Genomic DNA, 14,903 nt, shown 5'->3' with positions numbered 1-14,903 from the left:
CAGAGTGTTGAGCCAGCAACAGGGATGGGGAGAGAACCCAGGAGTCCTAGCTCCCAGCCCCAACCCACTAGACCCGGCCTAGGTCAGCAGAGTTGGGAGGGCGCCCCCATCTGGCAGCGCTTTGGTGACCCACGTCTGAAATGAATTTGCTGAGTCTCAGCCCAGTTCCCAACGGCTGCATCCTGAGACTCCCCTTCTATCCCGACTGGCCCATATGAGCTCCCTGGGCTCAGCAAAGGCTGAGCGGGGCACAGAGCCGGAGGGTGGCCCTGCCCCCATGACGGAGGATGGGCGAGTCACAGGCGGCCTCGCAGAGCCAGTGGGAGAGGACGGGCTCAGGTTAGTGTTCTGTGATCTGGCGCCCACTTGGAGAGGACAGTGTCGTGCTCCAGATTTCTAATGGGCCCATCACCATGGTCTCTAGGCTCTGAGCCCAACGGGAAAGGGACCTCACTCCCACACCGGAAGGGGAGCAGGACGGGTCCCACACACGGGCTGCACAGACACCGGCCAAGGCCAGAGCACAGGGGCAGGATCAAAGTGTCCCCTGCAAACTGCCAGCTCCTTGCAGTGGTGCGGCAGCTCTGGGCACTGGGGAGGGCCGTGTGCTCGAGCGGGCACTGCCCAGCAGGCCAGGGCACGTGAGCACGTGACCGTGTGCGCGCATGACTGCGCCTTGCACGCCTGCGAGGGGGCACACGGGCGGGGCGGGCGTAGGCGAGGGGTCCGGGCGCTCACCAGGAATTTCCGCTTCTGTTTCCAGTGGCTGCCCTGGGCGTTGGTGCTGCGATGCGCCTCCGTCACCACGTGGATCAGCTCCCACTCCTCGGCGCTGGGCTCCGGGCGGTGCTGCAGGGTCTTGATCATCTCCTCCTTGCGCCGCCGCTCCCGGTTCTCCTCGATCAGCTTCCGCTTGGCCACCCGCTTGGAGTCGTCCAGCACCACTGGGGGCAGCATGCAGAGGGGGCGGGGCGTGAGCGCCGAGGGCGGGGCCTGACCCATCCAACCCCAGCTCAGCTCCAGGCAGCGGCCGTGGCGATTGGCCGGGACTGGGGGAGCCTTTCAATGGGCAGAAGGGGCACCCCGCGTCCTGGGCGGGGAATCCCGATGCCACGGTCCAAGTGACACCAGTGCGAGCTGAGGGGCCTGGGGCTACCCACAGGGGCAGCCCCTTTCTGGGGGCTCTGCCTCACCTGCCTCCATGGGTATGGAGGGTGGTCACCGCCCTCCCCCCCCCACACACCGGGGTGGGGGGGAATACGTGTCATTGTCTCACACTTGCAACCCCACCCCTCCGGCGTTAACCCCTTGCTGCCCTCGCAGCTGCCCCCGGCCACGGTGCCCGCTACAGCCCCCTGGCTTGTGGCTGGAAGAGGCGGGGGCTAGCAATGGAGGCGGGGCCAGGGTCCCCCCTCCCTGGCAGGCACCCGACCTGGGGAAACGGCCCCCCCAGACAGGCCTCTAGCAGGGACTGCAGTAGCTGCTCCAATACCGGGCGAGTGAGCCTGGCCATGCGCTGCCTCCCCCCACGCCCTTGGCCTTGGACCCCCCGCCAGCCGCTGGCTGCCCTCCCCCCTTACAGTCCATGGCCATGCCCACGGCGATGCACTTCTTGAAGCGGCAGAGCTGGCACTGGTTGCGGGTGATCTTGTCGATGACACAGCTGCCATCGTACTTGCAGGAGTAGGTCGGGTGCAGGTTCTTCTGGATGGTCCGTCGGAAAAAGCCCTGCGGGGAGCAGGACAGGCCCTGGTGAGACCCCCGGGCCGGGCCAGCCCAGCCCTGAACCTATCCACCCCCGCCCCTGGAAAGGCAGGTGCAGGGGGAGGCCCCCAGAGGAACGAGCCCCCATGCAGCCCCACAGGATCCTAAACAGGCACAAGGCTGGTATCGTGGGGGTGGCTCTCCTGGCACAGGGGTGCAGCCCCCGCTGAGGTGCAGCCCGGTTACGTGACAGGTTAGAGCAGGCAGAAGCGATGGAGGATCCTGTGTCCATCTCCTCCAACGTTACCACATCTCCCCTGCCCCAGAGGGGAGAGCGCCCCAGTGAGCCTCCCGCAGTCTGGGAAACTGAGCTCAATGATAGGAAGGTGCCCCCTACTGAGCCCCCACCCAGAGGTCTCCCCTCCACATGCAGACCAAGCCTAATGCTGCTGAGCTCGTGAGACACCCAGGCGCCTCCCTTGCCGGTGGGGGAGCCCGCTGCCCCGCAGGTGTGGGGTGGCCAGGCCGTGTCTCACCTTGCAGCCCTCGCAGGTGATGCAGCGGTAGTGGTAGCCGGTCGCCTTGTCACCGCACACGACGCATTGTTCATCTTTGTCCAGGTAACTAGGGATGTACCCTGGGGGGAGGGAGCCCAGAGGTTACAGCCCGGCGGAGCCAGCGCTCGGGGGAGGGAGGGAGCCCCACGGCCTGCAGGAAGCGGGTGCGGTGGCAGAAGAATCCCGCAGCCTGGGACAGCCCCAGGGGTGTCAGGGACCCAGGCCCTGTGCCAGCAGGCTGGAGCCCCGAGGGGGGGACACGTTCACTCAGCCAGACACCAGGTGCAACTGTCCTGCTCCATGCTGTAGGCCCCGGGCGCCGAGCCCAGGGCTGGGCAGCACACGGGCAAGGAAGGACCCGGGTGGGGCAGGGTGTCACAGAGAACCGGGGCCAGGGGCAGGTGCCAAGCAGCGGGCGAGCGCGGCCCAGGGCGCAGACCGGAGGCAACGCAGACGTATCCAGTGGGCCGCTGAGGAGCCGACAGCCAAAGCACATTGCGCTCAGCAAGCGGGCAGGGGCTGCCCATGGAGCCAGGGCTCGGGACACAGAGAGAGACGCCCCCAGGGCTCCTTGTTCTGGCAGGTGGGGAAACAAGCGGGCGGAGGGGGCAGCTCAGGCGGCGCCGGGTGCGGCTGGCAGTGCCGGGAGGAGCCAAGGGCTTGCATGGAAAATGCCAGACGCTGCAACCCAGGAACTTGACTCAGAAAACACCAGATGCAGATGGGCACAGAGCCCCCCTAAGCTGCCCATGCCCCCCCACACTGTCCCCTCCCACACCAGCCCCTCCATGTTCCACACCCCTGTTGTGCTGCCCCCTCCACGCCCCTAAAAGCATCCGGCCCTGCTCCCATCCCAGCCGGGGAGCCCTGCCAGCCTTGTCCCTGGGACAGGCCCCCACCCCCGTCACGGAGGTCGTGTTGTTTGCTGAGCCAGTGGGTTTATCTCCCGCCGGCAGGGCCCCACTGTCCGGCCTGCTGGAGCTGATACCCTGACCTGCCCCAGCCCAACCTCCTTGGGACTCGGAGCTGGGCCCCCCCCCACGCCCTGGCCTGACCCTGAGACCCTCCGCAGGGCACCGTAGGAACGGATCTCCTTTGTGGGGGGCGCACCGAACAGGGCAGGACCCTGCGCCCTCCTGGCCTGGACACCAAGTGCCCTGCCAAGGGGGCACTAACCCGCCCAGGGCTGTGGTGCCCCCCAGCCTGGGGCAGGGCCCAGTGACGAGGCCAAGGAGAAAACAGCCACATGCCTGACCCATCAGCCGGGGCACGAGACAACGCCCTGGGGTGCCCGCAGCCTGTCCTGGGGGCAGGGGGATGGGACAGACCTGGCCCGGGGGTGGGGGGACACACAGTACCTGACATGCTGCTCTTCACCGAACATTGGCTGCTCTTTCTTTTGCGTTTCCCATCCAGCCACCTGCAGCAGAGCGAGAACAAGGCCTGGTTACTGGCCGCAGCGACGCCCCCCGCGCCTCCCCCCCTCGGGAGCCCCCCTGACCGGTGGGTCGCCCCTCCTGTCCCCATTGCACAGTTGGGAAAGCCGAGGCCTAGGGCAGCGACCCACAGGCCAGCCCCAGCTCAGGCTGCAGGTGCCAAGGGGCCAGCCAGGGGCGGTGACAGGCTGCTATCTGGGAGAGCAGGGGAGATAAGGGGGCTTGGGAGGGCCAGGGGGAGGCTCTGAGCCCCCCCCCCCACAGCTTCCCGGCCCTGGGCCTCCTCCTCCCACCCACTGAGTGACCTCTACTGGCCCTATAAACCTGACGCCACCCCCCCGTCCCTCTAACCCCAACCCCATCCCCCCCAGCCCTGTAACTCCGACCCCGTCCCTGCCTCTGACCCCGACCCCACAGCCCTCTGACCCCAACCCCATCCCCATCCCCGCCAGCCCTGTAACTCCCACCCTGTCCCCGCCCCCCGTCCCTCTAACTCCAACCCCATGTCCCCCCAGCCCTGTAACTCCAACCCTGTCCCTCCCTCTGACCCTGACCCCACAGCCCTCTGACCCAGCCCCCAGCCCCCCCGTCCCTCTAACCCCAACCCCATCCCCCCGCAGCCCTGTAACTCCGACCTCATCCCTCCCTCTGACCCAGACCCCATCCCCCCCAGCCCTGTAACTCCAACCCCATCCCTGCCTCTGACCCCGACCCCACAGCCCTCTGACCCAGACCCCATCCCCCCCCAGCCCTGTAACTCCAACCCCATCCCTCCCTGACCCAGACCCCATTCCCCCCAGCCCTGTAACTCCCACCCTGTCCCCTCCCTCTGACCGGACCCTATGCCCGCCCCCCGTCCCTCTAACTCCAACTCCATCCCCCCCAACCCTATAACTCCCACCCTGTCCCTCCCTCTGACCCGGACCCCATTCTCCCCCCCCGCATCTAACCCTATCACCACCCCACCAGGCCTCTAACCTGATCCCGTTCCCCCCACCCCCACCCCCGCCGTGCAGTCTCACGCTTTCCATGCCCTCAGAGTCTCAATAAACAGGAATCCAAGGGTTGGATTCAGAGGCCCCAGGGCACTGAGATCGGGGGGCAATGGGGGCAGGGGGCACAGAAGCTAGTCCCCAGCAGTGGCACCCAACCTGCCCAGTTTAGGGGGGGGGCAGATCCGCCCGCTGTGGGGGGGGGAGGGAGGGGGCATGCCGGCTGCAGAGGGGCCTCACATGCCCTTCCGTCCCCGGGACGGCCGAGCTCAGAGGGGTTTGCTGCAGTGACGCCCCAGGAACCCCCAGGCAGAGCGACGGGAAACTGGCCAAGCAAACCACAAGGTGGCGCCGTGACATGCCACGAGCGAAACAGCCCCCAGCTGGATCCGGGGGGGCAGGGGGCGGGGAGGGGGGGCAGAGCCCAGGAAGGGGCGGGGGAATTTACCACCACAAATGGGCAACGGCCAGCGCATCCCGGCTGCAGCCAGGGACTCCACCAACCACTGCCCTCTCGGACCTGCCCGCTGGGGCTCTTCCAGCTCCTTGGGTCCAAGAGGGGACATTGGATTAGCACAGGGCAGGGGTCCCCCGCTTCAAGGCCTGGCAGGCATGGCGCAGGGGGGCGCAGGACAGGTGGGGAGGGTCAGGGCAGGTGGGCACGGGGCAGAAGGGTGCGGGCCAGCCGGGGAGACAGGGCGTAGGGGACTGGGCAGGTGCAGGGCAGGCCGGGAGGCACAGGACAGGAGGGCACGGGGCAGGGCAGGCCAGGGGGGCACGGGGCAGGAGGGCACAGGGCAGCCAGGGAGACAGGGCGTAGGGAACCGGGCAGGTGCAGGGCAGGAGGGCATGGGGCAGGAGGGCATAGGGCAGGCGGGGGCACAGGGCAGGAGGGCATGGGGCAGGGCAGGCCGGGGGCCATGAGGGCACAGGGCAGGCGGGGGGGGAAGGGCAGGATGGCACAGGGCAGGCGGGGGGGCAGGCAGGCCAGGGGGCACAGGGCAGGAGGGCACAGGCAGGTGGGGGGGCAGGGCAGGCTGGGGGGCACGGGGCAGGAGGGCACAGGGCAGATGGGGGGGGAAGGGCAGGCCGGGGGGGGCACGGGGCAGGAGAGCACAGGGCAGATGGGGGGGAAGGGCAGGCCGGGGGGGGCACGGGGCAGGAGAGCACAGGGCAGATGGGGGGGAAGGCAAGCCGGGGGGCACGGGGCAGCAGGAGAGCACAGGGCAGGGCAGGTGGGGGGGGCAGGGCAGGCCGGGGGGCATGGGGCAGGAGAGTACAGGGCAGTGCAGGCCGGGGGGCAGAGCAGGCCAGGCGGCACGGGGCAGGAGGGCACGGGCCAGGAGGGCACGGGGCACGGGCCAGGAGGGCACAGGGCAGGGCAGGCCGGGGGGCACAGGCCAGGAGGGCACGGGCCAGGAGGGGGAGCAGGGCAGGCGGGGGGGGGGCGGGGGGGGGGTCGCTGGCCCCCAGGGCCCACGGCTGGTTTTTCACCCTCAGTGCCATTCAAAGACAAAATGTCCTTTTGGCCCAGCTGGCGGAGGCAGGTCGGCCAATCGGCAGCCAGGGGCCGGCAAGTCATTTGCATGGCGCGATTCCATTGGTGCGAGCGGCTGGAAAAGATCAGCCCCGGGTTTCCTGGGTGTGGGGCTGGCACCGAGCCAGGGGCATGGGGCTGGCACGGCCAAGGGGCTGCGGGCCAGGATTGAGGGGCACCGGCAGGGCTGTGCATGGGGGACCGGGGAGCCCCCCCACCCCCGCGGGGCTGCTCCTGGGAGCGCCGCGCTCCCTGGCACCTGCCAGGGGCCGACGCCCCCCCAATCTCGGCTCTGTAGCGAGGGAAGGACGATCCTGCAGGGAGGGCAGCGCGGCGGAAGGGGGGCAGGCAGGCAGCACAGAGCCCAGGCCCGACCCTGTGGGGCTGCACCACAAAAGGGGGGATTCTCCTGCTCCGAGGCCCGGAGCCGCCCAGGGGCTCAGAGGGTGACCCTGCCTTGGCCCAGCTCCTGGCTGGGGGGAGCCACGTGCTCCCCTGGGGAATCTGCCCCAGCCCTGCCTGTGCTCACACAGCTTGTTTACCAGCTGGGCACCGCCAGGGTGTGGGGCCCTCGTCGGGGCTGCTGGGTCATCAGGGGACAGGAGCCTTCAGGGTAACGGGCTTCCTCCTGTCCCGGAGACTGCTCCCAGGGCAAATGAGGGCAAGCCGCTCCGTCAGCAAGCCGGTGCTGGAGTTGGGCAGAGAACCCCGGAGTCCTGGCTCTCCCCCCTGCTCTAACCACTAGACCCCACTCCCCTCCCAGAGCTGGGGACAGAAGACAGGAGAGCTGTGGGGAGCCAGCACAAACCACTAGTCAGTTGTGTCCCGCCACTGCCCTGCCTCCCTTGGCCTGGGACCCTCTATCCCCCTGACAGCAGCAGTAAATCACAGGCAACCTGATCCAGCGGCTAATGCCAACCCCTCCAGAGGAGGCAGGGGTGGAAAGCCCCGGCCCCAGCCCCACGTGGCTCTGCAGGGCTGGGCAGCACTAGGGAGCACGTGTCAGCGCTGGCTCCGGCCCCCACTTTCCCCCGCCCTGAGAAGCCCCCCTCAGTGGGCCAGGGCCTCCAACACTCCCCCTCCCGTCCCAAGGCCCCCCGCCAGCAGGGGTGGCCCTGCACTTAGAGGGCAGCTAGCAGGAGCCGCAGGCTCCGCCCCACAGAGTCATTCTCAGGCAGGTAAATGCCCCAGGGCTGGGTTCCTGTGGAGTGACACTGCCACCCGGTGGCCAGGTGCGCCAATCACAGGTGCACATCTCTGGCCCACACATCCCTGGGCTCCGCTCTCGGCCAAAGATGGGGATGTGCGGGGAGACCTTGGACACGTTGCCTCCCTCCTCCGTGCCTCAGTTTTCCCCTCTGTAGGAGGGCACCTGCCTCCAGGGAGTGCTGGACGGGGGTAGTCACGGTCTGCACCCCTCAGAGCAGAGAGCTCCCCCACAGCAGTGCGAGGGTTAAGGGGCTGCTGACCCAAGGCCGGGATGTGAGGGACCCTGAGAGTGCGGGACAGCATGACGTGCACAGAGGTCTGCACAAGTGGTTGTGCGCACACCTCAAGCCTCGCACGTCTGTGCCTGTTTGCACACGCACGCGTGCACATCTGTTCTCCGGGGACTCCGTCTTTAGGGAAGAGCCTGCAGTCCCGGCTCTGCTCCAGGAGTCCTGCGCCAGCCGCGGGGCCGAGCGCTGCAAGGCTCAAGTCCTGTACCCAGGAGGAGTCCGGGCTGGCAGGAAGGGTGTTTGCAGCCCTGGAGGCACAAGCTGCTTGGGTCCCCCCGCCCCCCAAGCACAGCCCCAGAGACAGAGAGGAATCCCGGCCCCTGCACGGCTCTGCAGAATGTGCAGAGAGCGTGTCCCACAACCCGACCCCCCGCCTCAGCCAGCACCGCCTGCCCGCTGACCCTGCAGGCCTGGGGAGGGTTCCTACTCGTGGCCTTCAGGCAGGTGGGTTTCCATCTAGTTTCCACCCCAAAGGTCTTGACAACTAGGGATTGCCCCCACTCCCCCCCCAAATGCAGCAGGCTCTGGGGTGGATCACAGCAAGGGACATGCAGCAACGCTGCACGGCCAGTTAGGACAGGGAGTGACAGCAGAGACTGGGGGGCAAGGGGGGGCATTCAAGGAGCCAGAAGTCATCAGCCATCTGATCCAGCGCTGGGCAGGGCCACCTGCACCCCAGGCCATGGGGGACAGGAAACCGGAGCAAGAGGCTGCGCGAATGCAGGGCAGGGGTGTGGGCCACCTGTCTGCCCACTGGCAAGGAGACACCTGCTGCTGTCCTGAACCCAGCTGGGCCGAGCCGGTGCCAGTCTGGAGAATGGACCCATTCTCTCACCCGCCCAGCCTGGGTGGGCAGCGCAGGAAACGGGGCCGGCTGGCGCTGGCTCTTTGCAGCACGCGCGGGCACGCCCATCTGCACTAGCGTACGCACTCGTGCAGATCCTGTCTCTCATACCCCCCCCTCCGCTGCTGCCCCAGCTCTGCTTGGAGGGGAGGGGGCTGCCGACTCACCCAGAGAGCCCCACATGGGAGCAAACACAGCCCTGAATTCAGAGATATCCAGGGCCCGCAAGCCCCGAGCCACAAAGGGACCAGCATGGGCAGGAGGCCGTAGCCGGCCTGGCCTGGCCAGCCCCTTCTCTATGCTGAGCCATGCCAGCCCCTCCCCCTGAGGGTTGAACTCATCCACCCATCCCCCAACGAAGAGGGCAGTGCCAACCTACAAGGATGAAAAGTCGGGGGTGGGAATCAGGATGAGTCCAGCTCAGCCGCCCACCTTGGGCCGTCCGAACCTGGGACCATCAGATCGGCAGCACCGAGCCTCTGCCGCTCAAGCTGAAGGGAGAACTCCATCAGCTAGCACCAGAAGTAGGCTCTTATCCCCTTAGAAGACGGACCATTAGCGGAGGTTGCCCTAGGCCAGGGCAGGTCACAGCTGCTTTGGATGGAGAGGGGAGCGACAGGGGATGGCGGGGGTTTGGGAAGGGGTGCAGGGGGCTTAGCGGGGTCGCAGGAAGGGGGTGCGACAGGGGGCTCCCCCCAGCTCTTACCGGGTTTCCTCTGGCTCCGACAGGCAGTCCAGGGTGCTGGGCTTCTGTTCCATTCACCGCAATTCCATCCAGGAGCGCTCAGGAGAGACCAAGGTGGGCTCCGCCCCCAGGTGCTCTGCACCGCGGCCGCCACGGCAGACGCGGGGCGCCGGGGGGTGTCTATGGCGCGCTCCCCATGGCGCCCGGCTCAGCGCCCGCTGGCGGAGACCATCCCCCGGGGGTCGGGGGGGAGGGGCGCCGATCCCAGTGGGAGACACCCTACAAAAAACAAACACGGGTTTGAAATGGCAGCGACGGGGCCCAATCTTGGCAGAGGGCAGGGACTAACTCCCCGCCCAGAAGTGGGGGAAGAACCCCCGCTACCAAGCTGTGCTAGGGCTCTTACCGCCCCCCCACTCCCCGCCTCCCATTGTGGGGCTCAGCTTTGCCCTGAAAGGGCCCCCTCTAGTGGGGAGCACAGGCTCCATGCCCACCCCCCCAGCCATGGCCAGCGAGAGGGGTCAGGGGCACTTGCGCCCCACGGGGTGGGGACGGGAAGGGGCCTGGTTCCGCTCTGTGAAGAACGGGAGCCATGGGGGGGTGACTGGGATCCCGTCAGCCCCACCGCAAATCCCTGTCCCCCAGGCAACACCCCCGCCCCCCGGCTATCACACTGCTCTGATGGCAGATAAAGGGGGGGTACAGGCGAGACGGAAAGTCAGACACAGGGAAGGGGGCTGCTGGAATCCCCCCAGGGGCTCACCAGCCCTGGGCTCCCCCCTCTACCCCGGCCGGGAGCCCGCCCCCTTCCCCTTCCCCTTCCTGACAGCAGCTGAGGTTACCCAGAGGTTAACAAGCAGCTGGATGCCCTCCCGCAGCCTGGCACAGGGCACGGTCGTGTAACCCCCCAACCCCCCACGGCTCCCTCCCCCAGCCCTCCCTTCCCCCCATCCCAACATTAAGGATTTCTGCAGACAGCCTGGCACAGGGCCAAGCTAAGCAGACGCATCAAAGGGCAGCGGAGAAGCGGGGTCCCCGCAGGGCCCCCCTCCCCCCGAGGCAGGAAGTGCTGGGAGGTGGGGGGAGGCAAGCTGTGTCCTCGGCTGACCCCGGCGGGGTCTCGCCCGGTGCGTGACGGCTGGGCACGTGTGGGAACAATCGCCCTCCGGGGTCGGCTGAGGACAAGAGACTGGCGCTCCCGGCTTCCCGGCGGACCCAGCAGAGGCGCGGCCGCCCCAAGGCACATGGCCCCGCTGCCGCCACATGAGGGTCTCGGCGGAGGGGACTTGAGAGGGCAAGTGACGGGGCCTGCCAGGCATCGGGGCCGGCACAGAATCGCAGGGGTGGGAGGAGAGACGTGCCGGGTGCATTAACCTACAGCTGTGGCTTGGCACATCCATTGAGCGCAGGAGTTTGCAGGTGGGGGGGGCACAAGAGTTTGCACTAGCATGCGTGGAGCGTCCAGACTGGCATGCCAGCGTGCACCAGGCTGCGCACGAGGGGGCAGACCTGGGCCTGGCAGAATGCAGCTCTGGGCAGAGAAGCATGTGCAAGGGGGCAGCCTCATGCGAGAGCAGGCGCACATGTCCCGAGAGCCGGGGGGAGAGGGGAGAAACGTGTCCCGAGAGCCGGGGGGGGGGGGGGGGCACACGCCTGTCCCGAGAGCCGGGGGGGGGCACACGCCTGTCCCGAGTGCTGCGGGTCACACACATGTCCGGGGGGGGCGTGCACCAGTCACAAGCACCACTGATGGGGTGCAACAGCACCTTTGCCTCCCGGCCTGTGTGACACGGCCCTGATCTGCCCCCATCCCCAAAAGCACCGGGCACCGCAGGGCCCCCCAGAACAGCTCCGGCTCGCCCCCTCCTCTGGGGGGTGTCCCTCCCCCTGGAGCTGTGTCTGGTATACCCATGGCAGGAGGCCCCGGGGCAGGAGCCTTCGGGGAGCGAGGGGGGCCTGGGCGTGAGTGATTTGGGGGGGGGGGCACCGTGCAGCTCCCGAGAGCTGCTGAAGATGCCCGGCCTTCGGGCTCCCCCACCAGGCAGTCGCGGGGCAGGCGGGGAAACACTGGACAACTCCAGGGCTGGGACGCGGAGACTCCAGGCCACAGGCTCCGATCCGGGTCGGACGGCCCCAGAGCCATTCCCAGCCCCGGGGCTGTTCAGCCCCCCGCTCATCCAGCTGGCCCCGCCTTGGCCTGTTCCCCGTCCTGCACTCGCTGATGACCCAGCCCAGCACCCCGCTGCCCAGTCGTAGCAGAGAGGCTAGAACTGACCACGACGTAGGGGCTGCGCTTCCCGAGGGGGGGGTGTATGTGTCCGGGGGACACCCAGGGGCCTCATCTCCCTCCAGCAGGAAGAGAGGAACCTGTGAGCAAATCACAAGAGAGTCCCCCCACTTGCCCTGGCCTGGGGTTGCGGGCTGGAGCCAAGCAGGACGGGCACAGACAAGAAGGGGGGTGAGAGCACCACTCTCTTCCCACAGCACCCAGAGCCCCAGGTAATGGGGGGAAACTGAGGCACAGAGGGGCAGGGACTGGCAGAGGCAGTACTAGAACCCAGGCATCCTGGCTCCTAACCCCCCTCTCTGCCCACCCCACCTTTCTAAACCCCGAGCCTGCACTCGCCTCCCAGAACCGGGAGCAGAACCCAGGAGTCCTGTTAGGCCCCCGCTCTAGCCACTAGCCTGTGTGGCCTCTCAGGGCTATGGTAGGCGCAGCTTTGACAGGAGGGGGAAATCCCTCACAAGGCAGCAGCCTCCCCCCACACCTTACTGTGCTGCAAGGGCTTATGGGGGATATGCAAATGAATCTCCCCTCCCAGAGACTCGGGGGCTATCCCTGGAAGTGGGGAGGGCACCGGCCCGGGACAGTGCCATGCCCACCTGTGGCCCAGCACCTCTCCCGGCAGGCAGGCGGATCCCTACAGCGGGCACTCCCCAGGGCACCAGCGGGTGGGATGAGCCAAGGACATGGCCTCACCCTCACAGGGATTCCCTGGGTGCCAGCCAAGGCCGGTCATGCTCTCGGCCCCAGCACAGAGCAGAGCGGTGAATCTCCACAGCTGTAGGGCTCTCACGCCAGGCACTGCCGGGGAGGGGCTGGGGGCGGCGTTCCCAGCCAGAGAGAGAAGCAAGGGGGGCTGGGGCTGGGGACCCGCTGGGCCCCAGAGCCAGAAACTTCCTGCTCTCAAACTCCTGGCAAGTGCCCCAGTGCTGCAAGGGAGCGAGCAAGTTAAAGCACAGACCTGGGAGCCAGGACACCTGGGTCCTATCCCAGCTCTGGGAGGGGAGTTAGGTCTAGTGGTTAGAGCGGGGGGGTGGGGGGTCTGGGAGCCAGGACTCCTGGGTTCTATCCCCAACTCTGTCACCGACCTGGTGCGTGACCTCAGGGCAGACCCTTCCCCTCGCTGTGCCTCAGTTTCCCCATCTGTACTCTGGGACACTGACATGACAGCAAGCGAAGGGCAATGAACACAGGAGTGGAATTTTTTTTGGGGGGGGGAGTGCACAGACAATCGATTGTGTGTCAGCGTCTGTGCACACATGAGCATACAAGCAGGTGTGTGAATGGGCATGCCTGCTTTCGGCCAGCCCCCTCCTCTGCCCCCCAGATGAGAGAACTGCATCTGGTCATTGCAGCAATAGGGGCCCCACGGCACCCTGCCAGCCCATGCCACCCAAGAGCCCAGAGCTGAGTGTGGGCCTGGCAGCACACCCCCGTGCTCGCCCACAGCCAGCGCACATGGGTGTGCCGAGCCCCGGTGGGATCACTGCAGTGGGTGTGATGACATTAAGCCCCCGACCCCCGCCAGGAGAGCAGGGACGGGCGGGGGATCAGCTCCACAAGCCACCCTGCCCTGGCTGCCCAGAGACCAGCCTGTCGTGTGCCAGGGCTTGGCCCTGCTCTTGCGGCACTGCACGGCGGGACACTCCCCCAGCCCCCTGGGACTCCCCCAGCCTGGACGGGGCTGAGAGCAGAGGCAGCGTGGCCCCGTGGCTCCAGCCAGAGTAGGAAGGGACTGGGGGTTCAAGGACACCACCTGCTTCTGCCCCGCCATCAGCCTACGGCAGCCAACACACCACGTGTGGAGGAGGCTGGGACCTGGCCGGGCACTGGGAAGGGACGAACAAACCAGGCCTTTTCTGGCAACCTTGGCCTGCCTCACGGCCCACTGCACAGATAGGGAAACTGAGGCACTGAGCAGCATTGACGTGCCCCAGCTCACACGGTGAGTCAGTGCAGTGGGAGAGCCAGAAATAAAACCCAGGAGTCCGGACTTCCAGCCTCACCTGCTTTAACACACCAGGCCCCTCCCAGAGCGAGGCTAGGACCCGGAGTCCCAACCGCGAGCTCTAACCATGTGACCACGCTGCCAGCGCACGCTCTGTACAGAGCACAGCGTGGCCCTGGCGAGCCCAGTGCCTAGGGTGCCCATCTAAGAAGCCTCCCTTCTCAGCTCCACCCGCGCCATGTCCGGGCAAGCAGGACTCACACACCAGGGCCAGAGCCCGCCGCTTTGCCAAGCTCAGCGCCCAGGGAGAAGGCAGGGGCTGGCCCAGCTGGGGCACACGGGGAGTCAGCTTTCGCTCGGACCCAGGAGTCCGGGTCCGACACAGCAGGGTTTGGAATGGGGTGAGAGGTGCTTGTCACACCTCTCCTTTCCCCCTTCTCTCACTTCCTTGCAGGGAAAGTCGCTGCCGAGCAGCTGTGGGGGTGGGGGCTGCACCCCTGGAAGGTACCAGCACTGAGCTGGGGGGCACCAGGGCTCCCGGGGTCCAGACTGAGCACTCCTGCCCCCGCCCACCGCCCCGCCACACGGGACTCTGACTTGCAAAGGCCTTGGCGCTCCCAGGCATCACAAGATGACTCAGAAGAAAGGAACAGTGTCCCCACACCACGCAGGCTGGGGCCTGACCCAGCTTCCCTCCCAACCCCGGCAAAAAGTGGGTGGCCAGAGGGCAGAGCCCCGCCCCCCAGCACCAACTGCAGGTCATCGTTAAGCTCTCCACCCATCTACAGGAGCGCTCTCATGCCAAAGAACTTCCCCACCGCATGGCCACTGCTCCCCCCTCAGCCCAAATGCGACTACCTCTGGGGTGGACAAAGCAGCCAGGCAACAAGCACACAGCCAGGCTGCCCAGGGATCGTGCAGCCAGGCCTGAAATGCAGCCACCTCTGGGGTGGAGCACAGCAGCCAGATAACCGTCACACAGCAACACCACACAGCAGCAGGACAGGAGGTGAAGAGGAAACCTTCCCGCCGTCAGAGCTGCAGATCCTCGCACCAGGCACCCAAGGGGCTGGGCACAATACAACCACTCACAAAGCACTGGCAGCCCTGGGCCTGATGGGCAAGGGGACAGGAAGGCTCAGGGGCAGCTTCAAGGCCATTGCTATGGCCAGCGGGGGCCGGGGGGAGGGTGCAGAGGGGGTGGACCATCCCCGCCGCCCTGATCTGCCCCCCAGGAGGGGAGGCTGGCAGAGCAGCTGACACAGAGCCCAGCTTTGTTGCTGCATCTCCCGGGGCGACTAATCCCCGCACCTGTGGCTGGGCCGGAGGGTTTCCAGCCCCTGACCACAGGACACAGGCTGTTCCCAGCCCGGCGCTGCCCCCCACCCCCCCCCGGCACATGCCCTGCCTGGCCCGG

At 67.4% G+C, this 14,903-nt stretch overlaps 1 protein-coding gene across 2 annotated transcripts in view; it reads right to left on the bottom strand.

Moving 5' to 3' along the window:
* The window catches only part of THRA (thyroid hormone receptor alpha), a 48,678-nt gene that overhangs the window by 9,921 nt on the left and 23,854 nt on the right, over window positions 1-14,903 (bottom strand). The window contains exons 3-7 of one of the 2 annotated variants that reach the window (XM_037886837.2): window positions 9,276-9,533; window positions 3,620-3,681; window positions 2,241-2,341; window positions 1,581-1,728; window positions 739-944 (exon numbers count right to left, since the gene is read on the bottom strand). In XM_037886837.2, the coding sequence (XP_037742765.1) occupies window positions 739-944; window positions 1,581-1,728; window positions 2,241-2,341; window positions 3,620-3,681; window positions 9,276-9,328 (570 nt within the window). In that variant the 5' untranslated portion in view covers window positions 9,329-9,533. Of the gene's footprint in view, window positions 1-738; window positions 945-1,580; window positions 1,729-2,240; window positions 2,342-3,619; window positions 3,789-9,275; window positions 9,534-14,903 lie in introns of those variants that run through there. The other variant, XM_043536993.1, reaches the window with a different exon arrangement.

Source organism: Chelonia mydas, chromosome 27 (assembly GCF_015237465.2).
Source record: "Chelonia mydas isolate rCheMyd1 chromosome 27, rCheMyd1.pri.v2, whole genome shotgun sequence".
NCBI classification, from domain to species: domain Eukaryota; kingdom Metazoa; phylum Chordata; order Testudines; family Cheloniidae; genus Chelonia; species Chelonia mydas.
Note: the sequence above shows the minus strand (reverse complement) of the source record. Positions and strands in the feature narration are given on the sequence as shown.